At 40.3% G+C, this 16,219-nt stretch overlaps 1 protein-coding gene across 1 annotated transcript in view; it reads left to right on the plus strand.

Annotated features, from left to right (window-relative positions):
- Nucleotides 1–13,021, plus strand: part of smad3a (SMAD family member 3a) — a 30,630-nt gene extending 17,609 nt beyond the window's left edge. The window contains exons 2-8 of the mRNA XM_086292314.1: nucleotides 4,881–5,074; nucleotides 5,407–5,541; nucleotides 6,741–6,866; nucleotides 7,707–7,919; nucleotides 8,119–8,256; nucleotides 9,070–9,214; nucleotides 10,294–13,021. Coding sequence (XP_086148440.1) covers nucleotides 4,881–5,074; nucleotides 5,407–5,541; nucleotides 6,741–6,866; nucleotides 7,707–7,919; nucleotides 8,119–8,256; nucleotides 9,070–9,214; nucleotides 10,294–10,417 — 1,075 coding nt within the window. The 3' untranslated portion in view covers nucleotides 10,418–13,021. The remainder of the gene's footprint in view (nucleotides 1–4,880; nucleotides 5,075–5,406; nucleotides 5,542–6,740; nucleotides 6,867–7,706; nucleotides 7,920–8,118; nucleotides 8,257–9,069; nucleotides 9,215–10,293) is intronic.
- Nucleotides 13,022–16,219: the final 3,198 nt, after the last annotated feature.

Consider the following 16,219-nt stretch of genomic DNA (forward strand, 5'->3'; position numbering starts at 1 on the left):
GGTGTAGTAATAGAGATAGTGAGAGCTGTGCCCATATAAGTAATTCACTGATTAATTTGGTAATTAAACAGCAGATCAGGTGACAAAGAAATTACTTTCTTTTATGTGGAAATTGATGTTAGACATAGATATAATCATTTATGATGTAATGGACTATAATGATGTGGTGAGTGTGGTGTTTGGCTGAGGTGCAGCTCTGCATAGACTGTTTGTGGCAAAGAGAAAAAACACTGGGGAGTTTATTTCTTAATTTACAGCCTGTAACAGCAAGAGGGCATCAAGTCTCAGTTAATGTTGTTGATGGGTAGCAAAGATTGATGCAAACTAACGTGATTAGTGGATATACACTATCAGTCAAAAGTCTGGACACGCCTTCTCATTTAATGTTTTTTTTATTTATTTTTATTAGTTTCTACATTATAGATGCGTACTAAAGACACCAAATGTATGAAGCAAGATATATGGAATTATGTAGCAAAGAAAAAATTGATTAACTCTAAAAATGCCGTATATTTTATATCTTCAAAGTAGCAGCCCTTTGCTTTGTTGACAGTGCTGCAAACCTTTGGCGGACTCTCAATGACCTTCATGATGTAGTCACCTGAAATGGGTTTTCACTTCACAGGTGTGCCTTGTCAGGGTTTATTTGTGGAATTTCTTGCCTTCTTAATGGAGTTGGGAACATCAGTTGTGTGTTGTGCAGAAGTCAGGTTGGTAAACAGCTGACAGCCCTATTTGACAAGTGCAAGAATCCCTGTTATGGCCAGAACCAATCAGCCATTTCAGGTGACTACCTCATGAAGCTCATCGAGAGAATGCCAAGAGTGTGCAAAGCAGTAATCAAAGCTTTTGACTGGCAGTGTAGGTGGGCAGAAACTTGACAAGTGAAACAGCATCAACTCACAACTACTGCCAGATATGGTTTAGTATTACTCTTTTAAATCTCTTGCTTCATTTTTCTTTGAGGTGTATTTGTATGTATTTGTAAAACAGCTGGCAGCAGTAGTAGGTTCATACATTTCAGTTACTAACTAAACAGTTGTAGCTTCTGTATTAGGAAAAAAAATTCCCCAGTGCCTGAGTATGCTTGAGTAGGAGGTCAACTTAGACCAGGATGGATTTGGCACAAACTTTGATCTGCATCTGATTTCAGTTCTTGGTTGGGAGGTGTTGAGGCTCCTGTCAACAAATCGTGCATTTTTAAATGAGAGGTCTCGGGCCTAGGTGGGAGATAATTGTCCTGGTTATCCAGGCTGATTTGCCCTGTGTCTTATTGAGCAGAGGAGAGTTCAATATGAATCTCTTTCTCCGGCCTCTGTGAATGTAAGTTGTGATTACACATTTCTAGTACATATGTGCCCACTCCAGGTCAGGGATGAGTTACTACTACAGATGGAGGAGTTGGGGTATCTTAGGGTCTTGTTCACAAAAGAGGGGAGAGTGGTGCTTGAGATTGACAGAAAGATTGGAGCGATGCTGTATCAGTTTCGTTATGGTGAAGAGAAAGATGAGCATAAAAATGAACCTGTTGATTTACTGGTCAGTCTATGCCTCAACTGTGGTCACAAGCTCTTAGTAACTGAAAGAACAAGGTCGTGGATCCAAGCTTCAGAAATGGGTGTCCTTTAAAGGTGACAGGGCTCTCCCTTAGTGACCCATTGAAGAGCTCGGTCATTCGGCTCAGCGTAAAACAGCTGCTCCTCCACATTAAAAGAACCCAGTTGAGGTGGTATGGGCCTCTGGTAGGATGCCTCCTACTGGTGGTCAGTGCTGGGAGAAAAGTTATTTAGTGGCACATGTAACAACCACAAGATCATCATCTCAACACAAATCAGCAATTGCACTGTCTATAGCAGTAGGAAAATCTATGTTACACGTCTAAATAAAACTGGTTAGTTTATACAACATTGTATCATCCAGCCTTTTAACTTCAGGGTGCTAAATCAGGATGACGTAGAGCCATAAAAAAGTGTTATTCCTACACCAAAAGCCATGCGCACTTTAAATATAGAGTAGAAGCCAGTGTTAAAAGTTATATTAAGGGTGTTTTCACAGCTATAGTTTGTTTACTCTGGTTTTAATTAGTTGATGAGTTTGTGAACTTGTAGCTTTTCCTTATGATTTGGTTTGTTTTCACACAAGAAAATTCCAAGTGGACTCCAAGCAAACCAAAATGTGTCACTACAGACCGCCTGAAAATGTTCGGCATGCTTATTGGCCAGATGTGAGCACTAGTGTTTTTTCACAAAAGACATAGAATTAAACTATGAGCTGGCATGCTAAGTTTTTCATTATGTCTCTCAGTAATGACTAAAAGCCTGCTTGACATTTTCTTCTTGTCCTGACTTTTATTACTTCACTCCTTTTTTCTTTCTGGTTTATAAACTGTTGCTTTTGTAACTGTTTATAAACCGTGTCCATGGACTCACAATGTCCATGTCACTGAGACATTGTTCAGCACATATATACTATAAATCAAATAACTTCAACTGACTATTAGTTAATGCCTGCCTATACATAGGTGATGTCACTTGTAATTACTGCAGTATAAAGTCATATACCCTTTTCCTGGTTGAAGTTATTACTGTGGCTGATATATTATTATACATTATAACTATTTTCTTATTTAAAAAAACCCAAACAAAACTGAATGGAAACGGGGACAGTAAGTAGGGCACCAAATGACCAGTAGATTTTGTATGTCTGTCTGAGCCCACACAGTCCCACCCACCCAGTAGCAGACATACCAGTGACATCACATCAGCCCTCTCTCACGATTCAACACATCCACAGTGAAAAATGTCACATTCACGTGCCTACATGTGAATGTGGTTTCCTTGTAGATGCACTTTCCATGCATTTCCTTCATGTCATCATCACTGTTGGTTAATTTACAGTGATTCACTATTTCAGCATAAGCTCTGTGTAACATTAAGTTTTTCCCAAGTTGTTTATTGAATGAGGGTGCGTGGTTAAGTTGTTTAATAGAGGTCTAACAGCAGTCTAAGTGATTTCTTGATGCGTGGCTTTATGCAGTATGGTAAAAGGAAGCAGCCACAATAAGTCATGACAATAAATGCCAACACAGGAAAACCGCAAAAGAAAAGAGATACTGTGTTTGCAAGCAGACCCCCATAGAATCAAGATTATGCAAAATCTGGCTTAACATTACTATAGATTGCTATATAGCTTTGATAAACAGGTTCTTTCAGCTGCTCTCTTGTTCAGGGGTTGCTCCAGCACACTTGAATTGGCAGATCTTTACATCGGATGCTTTTCTGGTCACAATCCTGCCGGGGATAGATTCCTCCAAAAAGGGGATCTTTTACATGTTGGGTGTTAAACAGTGCACTGTGGAGTCACCCACTATAGATCTTGTTGACTAAATGAAAACTGGTATATTCAGAAAGCAATATTGAACAAATGGTTTTCTATTCAATTTGCATAGTAACCCAGAGATCTTTGTTTGCTGTTTAAATTGCCAGGTCTTTGTAATTTTCTATGTTTAATTCTCAACACTTTTTAAAAATAAAGTTTTAGAAGTTATTTGATCAGACATTTGCTTCGTTTCATAGCTCTCGACTTCTGCATGGGAAACAATAAAAGCTTCTGTCGTTGCTTTCCCAGTTCCAGTATGATACCAGTATCTTGGTTTTGGGTATCTGCCAATACACACCACATCACACCATACACCATTCACTTGCCCGATGTGCCGTGGTTGACCTAGATGAGGCTCAACTGAGCTTTCCGCAGTTGGGCGTGGCCTTGTTTTTATTTAGAGAGTCATATTTGTCCTTCTAAAGGGCTTTATCTTAAGCCTTTGACCCTTACTCTGTGTGAGAGAGTGAGTGGGTGGGACACAGAAAATGAGGGGACGTATGTGACTGCTGCCTCTTGCGTAAGATGTTGTGCAGGGTTTTTTAGTTTTGTTTTGGAGGTTTTTTTGTTTGTTTGTTTTTTTCCCCTCTGTCAAGGGTTATTGTGCTCCAAGATTACAGCCTTTAACCTTATTATGACAGTCCACAATGTCAAACTGTCGCTCATTACTATCTGCCGGCCTAAATCATCATCCTGCCAGAAGCATGCCAGATGAGTGCAGATGTTATACAACACAATGAAATTCCTTTTAAACATACTGTAATGTCATTGCCGATTGTTTATTATTAGACATGACCTCATATCGCCTCTGCACTAACAGCTGGGACCCTCGTCATGGGGAAGTAGTTGCATAGCACAGTAGTGAGCACCAAATCCAGCATTTGATAACATTTAGAGGACAGAGCAGCGTACAGTGAATTTTTGCTTGAAAACCAGTTTAAAAAAAGAAGAAATATATTTTAGTTGTTCAGGACTGTCAAGGCAAAGACTGTATACCCATAATTTGGATATCATCAAGTACCAAAAATACTGTAACAATTAATCAAAAGGAGCGGTGTCACACAATTACTACTTGATGACAACAATGGATGAGAATATTTAATTTTAGGTTCATGAATTTGTTTTTATAAACAAAAGGTCACAGCAGGGGAAGGGACAGGTGGATCAAACCGTAACCAGCCTCAGAGTGGTAGTACCGACATAGCCCTTTCAGAAAAATGACATCAGAGCCAGATGCTATCAAGAAACAAATTCAGCAGTTCTTCTTTTTAGTAACTATTCTATTTTCTGTTTTCAGTTGGAGGTTTCAGATATTTTTCTGCTGGCAAGTATAAGGTCGTGCCCAGGCACACTTCCCTCTCATTTTAGTCACAACACACACTCTGACACGCAGCAGAAAACAATATAAGCCTACACAAAAAGAAAAAAAAAAAGCGTTGGATAACTGGAAAGTCAAACCAAATGTCTCAAACTTATGCTTCTTCCTCTTCGTGTATTTACAGATCTTTGGATGGCCGTCTTCAAGTTTCCCACAGAAAAGGTCTGCCCCACGTCATCTACTGCCGTCTGTGGCGCTGGCCCGACCTGCAGTCCCACCACGAGCTGCGGGCGGTGGAGCTGTGCGAGTACGCCTTCCACACGAAGAAGGATGAAGTGTGTGTCAACCCATACCACTATCAGAGAGTAGAGACACCAGGTATGACAGCTCGGACAAACAGAGTTCTTTCTTTGTTCACTGTTGTGTTGTTTGAAGAAAATAGTTACGTACATTTCCAGTGTGTTCTAATGGGTCTTGGTTAGTGGAATAGGTTTTGTTTTTTTGTTTTTTGTTTTTCTCCCACTGGATGTTTTTATAGGTTTATTTGTATCCACAGGGTTTGTGAAACACCTTTCCTCTTATCAGCTGATCAACGGTTTATTAATTTCTGTTCCAATAAATATTTACTTTATCCATACATGAAATCAGTCATTGCTTTATTACTATATTCTGAGAAAAATACTTTCTGTGTGTTTGTGTCTGTTATGCAGTACTCCCACCAGTGCTGGTCCCCAGACACACAGAAATCCCCACTGAGTTCCCACCTCTGGATGACTACAGCCATTCAATCCCTGAAAACACCAACTTCCCTGCTGGCATCGAGCCCCAGAGCAACTATATACCAGGTACCAGCGTGCCTCCTAGCATGACTCACACAAAGTACCTCCTTATGGTTTATGCTTTGTGAGAACTAGTTTGTAAGGTGGGCTGTTTATGCTGTACTGAAGAGTTTGGTGAAAACTGACTGTAACAGAGAAGGAGTAGTAGTAAAGTACTTAAAATATGAGGATGATGGTGCACGCTTGTGGGTTGTTTGTCACAAAAAAGGCGGAAGTACAGCTCTTGGAAGAGACCTACCTAGTTTGTGATTGCAAAGGTGTGTGTGTGTGTGTGTGTGTGTGTGTGTGTGTGTAATTAAACTAGTTTTACTATAATTTTCCTTTTGAATCTTGAGTTGGATGAAAAGCTTTTACAACATCGTCCCAGGACAGGACCATCAAACATAGGACGTGGGGTCAGAATTGGCCTGACAAAGACTCCAATCTGGTCCTATGGAAAGCTTGGAATATGTGAAGAAGGGCACAAACATTGGACTTCCTAACTGCATTTTCATACTTTTTACACTTTTTCATACTGTTTAGGGCCTCCCCTTCTCTTTATATGGAGAGATCGGGCAGCTGCATGACTGGCCCACATAAGGTCAAAGCGTGCTTCATGTGGGCCACAATGTACAATAAGTTTGGTGTTTCTGTTTCAAGATTAAGCTTTTAACATTATAAATAAACATACAGCCACATTTATAATGTGGCTGTATGTTTATTGTCAACCGGTAGCTGTTGAAGTGTTATTGATCCTTTTGATTTACTTTTCTTTTGGCTTTTCTGTTCAAAAGTCGAGTTCTGATGTATTGTGAGAGAATTGAGAAAATGGCCTTTTGACTATGAATTTAGGAAGGGATTTACTTACATAAGCTGTTTTTCAACAGGTTAACGATTATTAAATTTTAAACACTTTCACTCATTCACTCACCGACTAGAACCTTCTCACTATTTAGGAAGTTCTGTGTAGGTGATTGTACGGTCACTCTTTGCGTCGTTAATTATGTTGTACTTCAGAATAATTAAAGCACAGCAGGCCAACTGTAATAATAGTAGTAACACATACTGGATTTAATCAAATTATTAAATACAAGTACTTTTGGGCTACTCTCATTCCTCATCTCTATCTGTTATTTTTCCCTCAGTGCAGCTACAATGCTTGGTTAGTGATCAGGGGCCACCAACATTTCAGTATGAGTGAGTGTTTGTGTCTTTGCTTGTCTCAGAAACACCTCCACCAGGCTACCTCAGTGAGGATGGAGAAACCAGTGATCACCAGATGACTCATAGCATGGACACAAGCTCCCCAAATCTGTCACCTAACCCAGTTTCACCCACACACAATAACTTGGGTAAGAAATGCGTGTGTCTGTTTGTGTACTTTTCTGTTTGTCTGCCTTGATTTGCAAACAAATGTTTCAGCAGCGTATCTCCCCAGTGGGAATTCTCTGTTTGGTTTAACTCATTTCTGTAAGAGGAAACCAGATGATGAAAGAAGCCTTTGTGTTCCCCGCTCACCATGTGAACTTTTGAACAGGTCAAGACACCACGCAGCCCACACTAACATCAATAACAATATCCTAGGTTTATTCTATCAAGACGGAAAAGCGCCAGGAGGCTTGGCTGGAACGCAGTTGGTGAAATAATAAAGCAACAACAGTTTCATTTGGCAGTGCTGTCCGGTTGTGTTCTGGACTTCAAAGCAAAGGACAGAATGTTTCTCAGCTGGTAGAGGGGGACAAAAAGGAGCAAATTACTAGAAACAGTTGAATTTACTGAAGAGTACCATGGACAAGTCCAACTGGGCTGCAGAATCCTTCAAGTGAGGGTTGAGTTTCCACATTTTGTCTGGTTAAAGCTTCTGGGAAACAGTGTATGGGTTTGACATTTTGTGACGCAGGCTCTCTCCGTGTTTTTGTTGGTTTTCTCTTTTTTTTTTTTCCTCTGTCTGCAGCCTCTCAGCCCTTTTCTCCATATATTTGCCTCTTCTTTGTTATCACTGCTCTTAATGTATGTTTTCTTTACCATCTGAATAATTTTCTGTCTATTAATTCTGTGATTTCTGTCTTACTATTCTACTACTTTGACTTTGAGAATACATTCAAACATTGCATTAGTTTAATTGTTCTGCACTGTATTAGCAACAGTATTGAACTCAGTTCTTTCCTTTTTGGGGTCCTCCTCTGTCTCAGACCTCCAGCCAGTGACGTATTGTGAGCCGGCCTTCTGGTGCTCTATTTCTTACTATGAGCTGAATCAGCGAGTCGGGGAGACCTTCCACGCCTCGCAGCCCTCGCTGACAGTGGACGGCTTTACGGACCCGTCCAACTCAGAGAGATTCTGCCTGGGTCTTCTGTCCAATGTCAACCGCAACGCAGCTGTGGAGCTGACACGCAGACACATTGGTAGGCCTTATGACTCCATTTGGATAATATCTCCTTTGCCTTCTCAGAACACTTTTATTCACTTGATTTCTTGAAAGACTATTGGCTTATTAACAAACATGATTACGTATTGCTTTAGACCTGTTATTCAACATTATACTTTTAATTATTGTTGTTGCTGACTTGTTTCGGCTCTCTGCCTCTCACTCTTTACCTCAAGGTCGTGGCGTAAGACTGTATTACATTGGTGGAGAAGTGTTTGCAGAATGTCTCAGTGACAGTGCAATCTTTGTCCAGAGCCCCAACTGTAATCAACGTTATGGTTGGCATCCTGCTACAGTCTGCAAGATCCCTCCAGGTATGTGTCCAGCTAACACTGGGAGCATCGAGAGACATACAGGACAGGGAAAGGGAGTAAGACAAATGAGTAGGACGGAAGACAGTGCAATAGAAAGACCAAAGTTTACTTTTCACAGAATTGGCAGTTCGATCCCCAAAACTTGTGTGTGTGTGTGTGTGTGTGTGTGTGTGTGTAAATGGTTGAATGTAAAGTAATTTGGGATTGAAGTGCTATATGATTCCATTCAGTTTTCCAAAGAGAGGCAGAGGCCAATATACACAAAAACAAATTGATTGATGATTCAGAAATGATTCCCTGAGGCTCAATCATCAAATGAGGCTACAACACATCGCGTACCTCATCACCAGCCAGCCTGTCAATGTCTCCTTTGGCTAAACTGTGGTCGGGTTAAAAATAAGGTTTTTTTCCTTTCCTCACTGGTCTCTTTATTTTTACCACATAATCGGTTTGGATTGTTAAAAGCTTTCCCCAAGCACATCTGTAAATGTTAACAGTTTGTTGTCTGAAACAAGATGTTTATACAATCATTGCAGCATTTAGTTGAGTCAGTGACGCATTCAAGTACGCATTCCTTTAATTTGGCTGTTTTCATCCAAGTCACTGCAATCTGATTCGGTAGGACCACGAAAGATATTTCTCCACTTTTAACACAAGTCTGTGTGGAAAGCCATCAGATTAATAATGTTAGTTTGACTACTCTCATGTAAGATAAATTTAAATTGTTTGTTTTGTAGAAGCTAGAGATCAGCTTCATCTTGTTTTTTTTTTTCTAGCACCTCTAATTGATCTATTGTTTGTTGTTCTCATCAGGATGTAACCTAAAGATCTTCAACAACCAGGAGTTTGCTGCACTGCTCGCACAGTCAGTAAACCAGGGCTTCGAGGCTGTGTACCAGCTCACCAGGATGTGCACCATCCGCATGAGCTTTGTGAAGGGCTGGGGAGCCGAGTACAGGTAAGCTGCAGCTCTGAGTTAATGCTAGCCACTTTCTCGTCTCCTGTTTCTGCAACAGTGTAGCAGTGTAAAATCCATACGAGGTCTGCATGTAAACGAAGACAATAGACACAAACAGACTGTGAATTACGTCCCACAATCCACCCGCCCCCGCTCGCTGGCATGTGCACACACTGGTGAATCCGGTCAATGATGTCACAGAGCTCTCGTCTATAGAAACGGGCCCCAGTTGGCAAACCAGACTATTTTTAAGCAAACACACATGTGGTGTGTCAAAAAGAGATGTCAGACTTTCCCTCTTCCATTCCCTCCCCTTTTTCCACACAGTCTGACTCACTGATAGTAAGAAAGGAAGAGATGGAATTAAAGGCAAGCAGATGATTGGCTGAAAGTTGGCCGTGCTCAGGCGGTTTCCACAAGGGAGAAACCTTTGAGCTGGGAGTGACTGCTCAGCAGTCCTGTCCAGACCAAATGCTCACATGTGGAGACACTTAAACACAGGATTCAGGTTACTGGAGTAGCCAGGCCCTCCTTCTCTACCTCCACCTTCACCTCACTCTCACTGCCTGTTTCCATTGTTGGCTGTGTCTGTTTAACTCTTTAGTCCCTTGAGTCTGTTCACTTCTCTCTGCTGTGAGAAAAGCAGTAAAGGAAAAAATGTTATGGCCCCTTTTTTGTCTTTAGTGAGAAAAAAAAACTAAAGAAAAAGTTTAAGAAACTGCATCATTTTGTAGTTTTAGGTTTTTTTTTGCAGTTGCTGCAAGTCTTCCAAATGATTTCTTTATTTGAACTGTACAAATTCAAGAAGTATGTGTCATTGATTAGAACTACAAATACATATCTTAAGAGGTCAAAATCAATAGTTGCCGTTGTTGGTTTTTCAGTCAGTAGAATTTTTGCATTCTATCTTTAGTGACACAGTGTGTTAAAGTGTAACTCAAAGAAGCTGTGAAAGTTGTCTGTCTTACATCAACACTGTAATGAAAGCAGAGCAATGTGACTTTGTAAGTTTGCCCACACTCTTTAACAGCTGTGTCTGTTTACCTCACATCCCTTTGTGCCTCTTTGGTCTCTCCCAGGCGACAGACAGTGACCAGCACCCCCTGCTGGATCGAGCTGCACTTGAACGGGCCCCTGCAGTGGCTGGACAAGGTGCTCACACAAATGGGCTCCCCGAGTCTCCGCTGCTCCAGCGTCTCTTAGGGAGACCATTCACCTGCTCATTTCCTGTCAATGACTAGAAACACACAAACTGCACACGGACGAGAACGGCTACACAAGTACTGAAAGATGACGAACCCCCTCATTCAGCCACTGTTACTTTGTTCTTCCTCCCCACCAGCTGTCAGTAGCACTTTTTATTTACTTGTCTGTTTTGAAAGGGGCCGAGTGCATTAAAACAGTTAAATGTTAGAAGGATCTCTAAATTTGACGTCTGTAATTATCCTTTGTTACCTAAAGGACTGAAGTTATTGCTACACGAGCTTCTTCCTGTCTGGTCGTGTTTGTTTAAACATTAGTCTCATAGTTTTTACCTGTTTTGTACAGATGTTAAAGAAAACGGCTGATCCAAAAAAACATTTTAAAAAAAGATTTAATTTTTAACCATTACTTTTGAATTTGTAATGCATGTGTATGTGCATGTTAAATGCATTTTACATGATTTTGTTTCTGTTTTTGGGCATTTAATACTTTATGAAAATGTGACCCAGTCAGATGGCTTGAAAAAGAATTGTATAGTGGGAATAGTCAACCAACATTTATAAAAAATACAGCGTGAAGGAATGGGAATATATTTCTGTCTGGGTGAATAACAGGATGTTTTAGCTTCACAGTCAAACTTCAAACGGAAACAAAGGAAAGCAAAGCTTCAGTCAAACTTGCTGCCATTCAGGTGGTTCTTAATCAAGTGCTGATTTGAACTACTACCTGAATCACAGTTACATATCTCACATGTGGGATCATTCAGGGTGGTGCACTTTTATAAAATGTTGATTCTCCGGTAAAGTGTTGTTGCAGCAGCTGAGGTGGTGCTTTATCAGTGAAATGTATTCTGCACTCATTTCTGGAAGCTTTGCCAATTTATATTGTAGTGTGTCACACATGCAGACTTGAAAACATCTCACATACTGTACATTTCTGCATTGTTAAAGGGGACCGGTTATGCTTATTTCTGCTTCCAGGTTTTTATTGTTGAGCTCAGTGGTCAAAATAATCCTCATTTTTGTCACTCTGATCCTGCATCCAGCAGCTCTGGTTATGCTTTGTCAGGAGCAGACTGTTACCTCCTCTACTCTCGAGGTCACCTTTCTTCTGATTGGCTGACCTTTGCAAACTGAAGGTTTGAATAGGAGGCGCTTAAGAGCTTTCTGCTTGAGATTACCTATTGTGTGCTATTACAGGATCTGAAGTAATGGCCATGTTTAATAACAGCATGCAGCACTGTAAAGGTACGTGTGTATAACAAAAATATAAAAGGTCCCCTTTGAACTGCAGATTGAACAGACTTGTTTATGTATCTGCAGAACGCTTTGAAGTGCAAGGGGAGCAAAGGGATGCCTTTGCTTTCGCTGATATTCTCAGCCATACATAATATTGGTCTTAAAATTAGCCATGCTGACTTTGTGCACTCAGGACTGTAAAAGAACAAAAAAAAAAACAGAATAATATACAGAAACCAATGAAAAGAGGAGATGTATGACCTTTGAGACTTTTTAGTCTATTTTGCTATCAATTAGGTTTGTAACATGATACAGTGGAAAATAACTGCTGGCAGGTCTGGGGGGGGGTAGTAGCCCTTTAAATATATATATATTTTTTCTTAATAATCTGTGAGGATAAGACAGTTTAAGTACAAAGCACAGCTTTTAACAAAGGGACTTGTTGAGATAAATAAGAGGCATGTAAATACCAATAGCTTCTCAAAATTCCCTTTTTCTTTTTTTTTGTCTTTTCTTTTTAGGCCTGTACATATAGTATATACGTGTGTTTTAATAATGTGGCCATTAGCCTTTATAATGTTGATCGTTTTGGAAACAGAAGAAGAAAAAAAGATCAAAAACTGAAGAAAAACAAATGTTGGGAAAAGCGATGGCAGAAATAGAAAGACAGTCAAAGCTTTAGTCCCGTTTCCTTTCAGCCACCCACTGTGATGGAAGTGGAACCATTTCCTTCTTGTTCTCTAACACTAGACAAAGACTCAGTGGGTGAGCATGAAAAATATTTTAAATCTTTGTACTGTGCTTATTTACATTGTCCAGGCTCTTGATGTTAACAGCAGCCCAGTGGTGCTAGTCTTTAACATTTTAGGGACTGAAGAGTAAACAACAAAGGCCCGAGAGTTTACCATCAACGCTGGTAGATTTTGATCTCTTTGGAATGATGATGACTTTTAAACCTGCAAACTTTAGTGGGATGGTTTCAGAAACAGTAGCATCTACCAATCTGAGACGAGCCAGCTCTTTGTAGAGCTTCTAGTGTCCTCGAATGCAGTAGTCCTGATTCTGATGGGCTCATAGTCATTGTATTTACCCGGTAGGGATTATTTTTAAAGCAAATTTGTCATTTTTATACATTCTGCTTGTGTTTAGTTTAGTTTTGTTTGTTTTTTTATCCCCTTTGTTTAAATCTCACCCTGTAATCGCTATTATTAGTTGTGATTTCTGCTTCTGTGCTCTGAATTGGTCTTTTTAGATGTCTTGTACAAAACCCTTTTATTTTTCTCTGCTTATGAAGAGTTGATGTGATGCTTTATATTTCTGTGTATTATTGTTGTTTCGAAAATAAAATATATATCTTGTGGTGATACGTGAGCCTATGTGCTAAGTACGAAAGAAACTGAGGCTGGGTGGAACTAATCTTACATGACAAACTGCATCTTTATTTCTTGACTGTGCATAATTATTCAAACATCGGAACAAATCAACATTATGAATCACAGTTAGCTGAGTTTTGTAGTTAAACGAGATTTGCTCGCATGAAATGTACTTAAAGCCCTTTATTAACATTTCCTTCAGTGTGGGGAATTCCTTGTCTGCGGTGGATAATTTCATACTGTCTTCAGAAGCAGACAGAGACGGTAATTACAGGCCCACAGCAGCCCTCTCTTGTTTCTTTACTTACTGCTACGTTACGAGCTAATTCAAACCATAAACATTTGTGCCGTCACAGAGGCGCGGCGCGGCTTTGAACATGAAGGCAGGCTTTGTTGTTGATGCCCTCAAGGGGAAAAGGGCCGGAACAAGCTGCTTGTCGCTGCAGAGACCTTGCTGCTGTGGTGACGAATAGTTTGTGTGGAAGGACCAAAGCTGGCTCACAAAAGTCTGCTGTATGTGCATGCATTTGAAAGGCAGTCAGCGCAGCAGTGAGGCTTCATTATTAATTGTTTCTTCGCGATTGTATAAGAGGAGACAGACAAAGAGCTGAGTGGATGTCTGTCTCCACCATAACCTTCTACCTGAGCAGGAGAGCAAAGTATGTGATACAAAATGAATTTGTGCAGACAATTAAGCCCTCTGTTAAACATCCTGTTTCACATTTATCTGAACTATACCTGAAGGCAGATAATTATAAACTAGTTTCAGGTCAAACCACATGAAAAACTTGAATGGATTAATATAGAAACTAGAGAGTGCTGCTTGTGTCTGAGCACTGATAATCACTTTTCGTCATGATCTGATTCTGGAACAAGTCATTTAAAAAGAAATGAATATGTGTGAGCGTAACTTAGAAAGCTTTTTTGTTTGTTTTTAATAGTAAATTTGCTGATTGTACAGAACATACAGTTGAATGGAAAGACATTGAAAGGACATTCAAGAGACGATATAAAAATCAAAGGTATGTACAATAGAGGCAGTATTGCAAATATAGTAAGACATGGGCATATAATATAGATATAAATAGAGCAGTTTGTGACATGTACATGGACAGTGGTGCGAATGCTTGTAGCAAAATGCCAAAAACAGTCGGCAGCATTAAAAGATTTGAATGTATTGGGTCCTTGTGTGGAACCAGCTAACACAGAGTTGTGGTAGTGTGTTATAGGAGCAAGCCATCAACACAAGATCCATGGAGGCTGGGGTTTTCCACACCAGGCAAGACCTCAGGTGCAGGCTGTGTAAAGATGCCCCTGAGACAATCCAGCACGTAACAGCAGGGTGTAAGATGCTAGCAGACAGGACATAGAATGAACATCATGACCAAGTATACTTGAACATCTGTGCAGAGTATGGCCGGGAAGGTGAAAATGTGACTACCAAGCTGGGCGAGTGGCTCCAGCAGATCCCAGGAACAACATCCGAGATCTCTGTCCAGAGGAGCGCAGTCCTAGGAATAGCAAAGATACTGCGCAGGACCCTCAAGCTCCCAGGCCACTGGTAGAGCACCTGACAGGGAAATTTACATTTTTTTAATGTGTAAAAAAATAAAGTCTTCACAGGGCTTGCTAACCAAGCACCTCAATAAAAATAAAAACCCTGAAGATCTGTCAGTCTGCTGGTGTAAACATTCAGATGTGTTACCACAGTTATCCCAGGAGTGAAGAGTGACTATCCAAACAAATTCACCCCAAGGTCAGACCATGTTCAGCGAAACTACAATACCCAAGAGCTGCATCTCAGACTCTACAGGGCTGTGTTAAAAGGTTAAAGTTAATGGAATTAAAACTACTGCTTCTTTGAGTCTCGTGGTAGCACGGTTTCAGTTTACAAAAGAGCATCTGAACAAACCACAAAGAAATGTTACCTGTAGCCACCAAGGTTGTGGTGGGACGTTAAGAGAGCTGTGCCCACAAACCTGAATGAGCGACGCTGCAAAGAAGAGCGGGCCAAAATGAGTTTATATGATTTCATCACACACACAGAAGAAGTGCACCCGCAATGAAATGAGTACCCTAACAGATATAATAAGCGGTCACAGACTGGAATATTTTAAGACGTACTCTCGGGTCGGTAATAATAAACAGTTTTAGCTCAACACTGCCACCTATTGCTCGCACAGAATAATAGCAGGCCAGATACATTGTTCTATTGATTTATTTCAATCTTTTCGCCTTTATTTTCCATCAAAGAGGTGGAGTGTGCACAAAAACATCACACGCAATGTAGAAATAATATTTTTGTCTCGATTTATATAAAACTGATCAGGAGATTTTGCACTTAACTATTAAACCTTTGAACTTAAAACAGCTGGACGCAGTCTGCTCGCGGGGCACGGCAAACCACGTGACTTTATCAGGCGGGAAAACAAAGGGCACTTACTTTGCATGTGATAAAATTAAGACTTCAGATGTTGTTAGGGAAATGGATCGTTTGGGGCTGCCTGCTTACAGATAACAATGATTAAATGAAGATGAATACGTTCAGCAGAGAGAAAGGGCTCGGTACATCGCCCAGCACAGCAGAAATGAGGTGTCCCAGTGATTTAGGGCGCAAAGATGGGAACAGATGAGTGGCATCAGCTCCGTCTCTGTGTGAAGGTCACCGTGACGCAGGTTTCGACAGTGTGAATGTTTGTTGGTAAACAAATCCATCTTGACAAAGGTCACCATTTGTTTCCTACTCTCCTTTTTTATTACTATTATCAGGGTTCGTACGTGTGCTTGAAATCCTTGAAAAATGCTTGAATTTTAATGTTGCCTTTTGAAGGTTTGAAAAGTGCTTGGATTTCAGATGTTGTGCTTCAAAGTGCTTGAAAGTGTAACTGTATTTCATTCACCACAAATAACTATCTGATTGAATAGTTTTCTTATCAGATAGAGAAATAAAATGAGTCGCAAAATGTAGAGGCAAAATTTGTATAGGTATGAGTGGCTAACATACCTGTAGGGTGCTGTTTTAATGAGTATTTGATGGAAAACAACAATGGCGGAGTTTGCGCTCTCCAGTCGCATGATAGGTGAGTCCTAGTAAATAATTTTCCAGTACGTGTACGTTACACATGCTATTTTTAAAAAATTATGATTATTTTGCTAGCTATCAAACTCGCTGGAGAAATGACTGAAATGCA

The sequence above is a fragment of the Aulonocara sp. 'chitande type north' Nkhata Bay genome, linkage group LG1 (assembly GCF_057382095.1).
Source record: "Aulonocara sp. 'chitande type north' Nkhata Bay isolate Kocher_YH1m ecotype deep benthic linkage group LG1, A_spYH_male_GT1.1, whole genome shotgun sequence".
Taxonomy (NCBI): Eukaryota; Metazoa; Chordata; class Actinopteri; order Cichliformes; family Cichlidae; genus Aulonocara; species Aulonocara sp. 'chitande type north' Nkhata Bay.